The sequence below is a fragment of the Trachinotus anak genome, unplaced genomic scaffold (assembly GCF_046630095.1).
Source record: "Trachinotus anak isolate AG129_WGS33_773 ecotype Australia unplaced genomic scaffold, CSIRO_AGI_Tana_v1 ptg000024l, whole genome shotgun sequence".
Classification (NCBI taxonomy): domain Eukaryota; kingdom Metazoa; phylum Chordata; class Actinopteri; order Carangiformes; family Carangidae; genus Trachinotus; species Trachinotus anak.
In genome coordinates, this window is record NW_027273875.1 from 16361869 (window position 1) to 16366706 (window position 4838).

General features: G+C 40.9%; 1 protein-coding gene across 1 annotated transcript; it reads left to right on the forward strand.

The window, feature by feature from the left end:
* The first annotated feature begins 430 nt into the window (after window positions 1-430).
* bsx (brain-specific homeobox) lies at window positions 431-3956 on the forward strand. Its single transcript, XM_071461031.1, has 3 exons — window positions 431-1633; window positions 2301-2491; window positions 3086-3956. Exons 1-3 carry the CDS (start codon window positions 1390-1392, stop codon window positions 3338-3340), a joined length of 690 nt encoding a protein of 229 aa, XP_071317132.1. The 5' UTR covers window positions 431-1389; the 3' UTR covers window positions 3341-3956.
* Window positions 3957-4838: the final 882 nt, after the last annotated feature.

Consider the following 4838-nt stretch of genomic DNA (forward strand, 5'->3'; position numbering starts at 1 on the left):
ATAGCATTGCAGCGTGAATTCTGCCTACATTAAGACACTTTCACATTAACTGGCCTGATTAGAAATGTGATGACAACACCATATCAACAAATTACAGCGCACCGCTTTCTTTCGCAAATGGGCACAGGAGCGGCACTTGTACTCTCCCAGATTTTAATACCAACAATTACAGCCAATTTGGGCGGAATTAGACAGACCTGTAGCAGCCTAATCCCCCTGCGACACAGGCTACATCACTTGATTCAAAAGCTGCAAACACGCAGGAAGATGGATGATCAGAGTGAATCTCTGGCCGCATGTTCAAGTTTCAAGACAAGTCAATCTAAAGTTTTGTGTCTCAGACTTTCATCGGATTTGATGACTTGTTCAAAGTCCATTTGAAGCATCTTATAAGGATGTTTTAAAAATATCACAGTGATTCCAGAAGAAGTAAAAAATATTTTAGGCTATCTAGGTGAGATGGGTTACCCACAAACAAAGGGCCTATAGACTAATATATTTTACAAGCCACTGGTAGTAATATACCTATACACCACTAGGAATAACGCCATGAAACCAGATGACATAAACGCGCTGTTAGAGCTGTTTTTCCACAGGACAAAGCCACTTTCCACTTACCACCAAAGACCAACTCGGAATTGTGGGGATATCCAAATGTTTCAGTCAGGAATAATTAACATGTTCTCCGTTCTATACTTTAATGGCAATTTCAATTATTTTTTCTAAGTCACTAGTGGGCAATCAGACTTGAAATGGCTCTTAATCTCCCTTCCAATAAATAATATGCCACAGACAGACTGCGCCATCAGCTCCATGTTAAATAAGCTATGCTAAAACCAACACACACAGACCCACCGCAGGTCTGTGGCTTAAATAGCAAATAGTTCATAATTCACCAAATGTAACCTTTAATAGCCTCATACTTTTGTTTGCTTGTTTGGAAACTATTGGACACAGTAGGCTATATATTATAGGCTATATTCAGGCTAAATGAGAATGGGCTAATTCTTCCATATAGTGCTCGTGCAGCTAAAAGCAGCGTGGTTGCTAGGCCAACCCCGCGAGCCACAGGTGCGCTGCTGATCTGGAATCTGTCCGCGCCTTTCACGAAGCTTCGATCGCGTCTCAGCCAATCAGAGCGGAGAACCAGCCCTTCGCAGCGCTAACCCGCCCGTACAGAGCTCTAATTGGCTGAGGCGCAAATCAATTTCCACAATCCGCCACTGTGTCTGAATAAATACTTGTTGGAAATCTGCCCTCCCACTGATTTCTATGTCCCTGAGCACACACAGAGGCTGCATTTAAGGCTTGGAGACTTGGAGGGAAGAGGCAGATGCTGATGCAAGTTTAAAGTCAAAAAAAAAAACACAGCAAAACTAAACTGTCATCATGAGTTTGAACTACGCGTCTGCGGCGCCCACGCAGAGGTCGACGTCGTTCTTCATTGAGGACATCTTACTGCACAAACCCAAGCCGCTGAGAGAGGTCATCCCCTCGCCGTTCTGCAGCTCCCTTGCCTCCCGGATGCCCATCCTGGAGTACGGATACCCACTGATGCCGACCCCAATCCTGGCGCCACATCCGCACCATCCCCTGCACAAGCCGGAGCACCACCAGTACTTCTTCACATCTGGTAAGCGCCGGAGAGGCGGAGGCCTCGGAGCAAGGAATCTTATGTACAACAAATGTTGCCTGTAGCTAGAAGTGAAGGCCATATTTCAATAATAGAATATAGAAAAATAGAAAAATATCTTTATCTGTTCAAAAGGGAACGCCATTGTTAGTATATAGGCTTTTATTATGTTGACTTGCTTAACTCTATATCAGGCTACATTAATGAGTTGGGAATATAAAAGAATATAAAATCATTTATGGTGACAGACGAATTGTAATGAATCCTACCTCCTACAAAATGCAGTTAAGTGAACTCTGATCTCCAGTGCCTGAGCAGCTTCACCTTTTCAGCACAGGATTCCGTTTTTCTTTACTGCACTGAAATTGATTTAAAAATCAAACAATAATTTTACATGCCACACTTTTGTTTATCTGAATTTATACCTAAGTTTTAAAAGGCAGTTAGGCTGTTCATACTCTGTAGCCTACACAATGAGGCTAAAGTGAGATATGGTTTATATAGGATGTCAAGTAACAACCAAAATATGAAAAACAGTAAACGCCAATTCACTCCGTGACAGTGAAGTTAGTTCATCTTATATCGCCTATATGTAGAGTTTTTTATGTTGTTTTTCAATATCATTTTTTTTCTTTTTTATTTCAAACCTGTTTCCTGTCCCCTGCAGGGATGCAGATGCCAGCCTTGTTCCAGCACCACGCAGAGCTACCAGGGAAGCACTGCAGACGCAGGAAGGCCCGGACGGTTTTCTCCGACTCGCAGCTGTCGGGCCTGGAGAAGAGGTTCGAGATCCAGCGGTACCTGTCTACACCGGAGAGAGTGGAACTCGCCACGGCGCTCAGCCTGTCCGAGACACAGGTAAACACATCCACAGACCTCAAAGCACCGTGCTACAGGTTGACCAGGAGTCTGCTCAAGGGCACTTCAACTAATGTGTGATGTCTTAGTGAAAAGTGTAGTCCATGTTTCCGAATGATGCAGCTCAGAAGAAGACTGGCGATCACACCAACAACAAAAACACAACAATAATTTCAAAATGATAAATTTGGTATTTATGTGTAGCCATTAAACAACAGAGCATAAACACAGACATTCAGTAAGTGTACAGACACTGTAGCCTATACCCTAGTCTAAGAACATGAATTATGTCATTTCACAGCTTTAGGAGTGTTTGTGTAATGTTGCCTGCTCCAATAATAAATACATGAGTAGCCTATAACAAGAGTTCATATTTTAAAATATACAGTCTAATACTAAACATAAAGTAAAAGTCGTTCAGATCGTATTTAGATCACCTAAAAATGAATGTAGGCCTAAAAATAATTTTGGCTTTATATTGAAAGGTTTTGGAAATTCTTTAGACCACAGGCCAATGATGGTTATATTAGGCTACATATATTTATGATCTTTTTTTATAACACACTCATTTCGCCCCTCTTGCCCCCCGCGCAGGTGAAAACGTGGTTTCAGAACCGGCGGATGAAGCACAAGAAGCAGCTGCGGAAAGCGCAGGACGAGCGGAAGACGCCCGGGGAGCTGGAGCGGTCCGCGGAGAACTCCAGCGAGAGCGAACTGAACGACGCCGGCGCGGAGGAGCTGAAACACGGACTGCAGCCGGACTCGTACCTGCTGGAAGAAAACGACGACGACGACGACGACGACGTGGACATCGAGGATGACATTTGCTCCCCGGATCATCTACTATAGTAGGCTGCAGCGTTGTTCATAAGCAGCTCACACTGTAAATGTACTGTACATAACACACTAAGTTACTGTTTTAAAAATTGGGGGGTACGGACCGGGCTGTAGTCTATACAATACAATGTCAATATTTATTCAAACCTGCAAAGTGGGCCTATTGATTTGTCTTTTTTTACAATTGCCCTTTAACTGTTTGTACAGGCTATGGGAATTTCCGTGTTGTTATGTCTGAGGAAACACAGATTATTATTATTATTATTATTATTATTATTATTATTATAATTATTATTATTATTATTATCACTGAACTGTCTAGACATTTGTGTCTTTTTTAAGACAGAGAATGGAAAAGCTCTTTGCTTTGTAACATAGATGCATCCAGCTTCTCCAACCTTTTGCACTTTTGTTCCAAATGAACATTTCCATGTTATTTTCATTTTCTTTATTTTCTATTTTTTGTTTTCCCTAATTGTGTACATTTGACTTTTTTTTTTTTTTTGCAGTTTGTCCATACTGTTGGACGTTTCGTTTGGTCGGGGTTTCTGTGCTTCAGTAACGGCCGATTATATTTTTGTGTGTAAATATATATATAGTAGGCCTATATATAAATAATGAATCGGTATTTGGCTCCGTTTGTTCTGTTACCTTTCATACATTTTTCTATTCTGTTCACATTTCATTTCCAACTGAGCAGGGATGATTTAGGAGAGTCTGAAAATGATACACAGCATTCATGTCGTGTTGCTGTTTAAGCAGCACGTATGCGTGTGATCGTGTTTCCACGGTCAGCTGTTGCACTGAGTCCGGGCGGCTGCTGTAACCTCCTGCAGGAGGAAGCAGCCTTCACAGCGTGGAGCTCAGTGAATGAATGAGAAGCTGCTTGTTCTCGCCGGGTTCCTGCGTGGAGCCCGCTGACTTTAAACCAACACACACACACAAGCTAAAGACTGACAGCAAGAAATGACAAACAGTCAGCAAACAAACTCAAACTTACTCCAGACTCATCTTTCTTCTTCATCATTCATCTCTTCACATGAGCCTTTTCTGATCTGTGTCGTTAAATCATGCTTGGTTGAGGATGAAATTCGTCACAAACTGAGCTTTGTTTTACCGGTTTCTTTCAGCAGAAACCAAGTGAAGTGGTCGGTAATAAAGGAATAAGACAGTTTTATTTCATAAGGGAGGCGTCTTAAAATATTGAAAATTAAAACACTTAATATTTCAATATGCTAAGAAATTCAACATAAAAAAAATGTTGGTTAGTTCAAAAGACTAGGTATATAAGCATTCAATGTATTCTTCGATTCTCTTTAAATATCTTTAATTTTTTAATCTTAGATTTTTATATCCGCTGTGTTCAGTGCATATTATGTCCATGGTAATACGATTTTGTTTAGTTTTTAATGAACGGCATTCAGAATTAAATTTAACAGGAATTAGCACATCTTTATTAATTTAGTTACTGTAAAAAAAAACTTATTTCCAGCATTTTTCACGGAAAGAA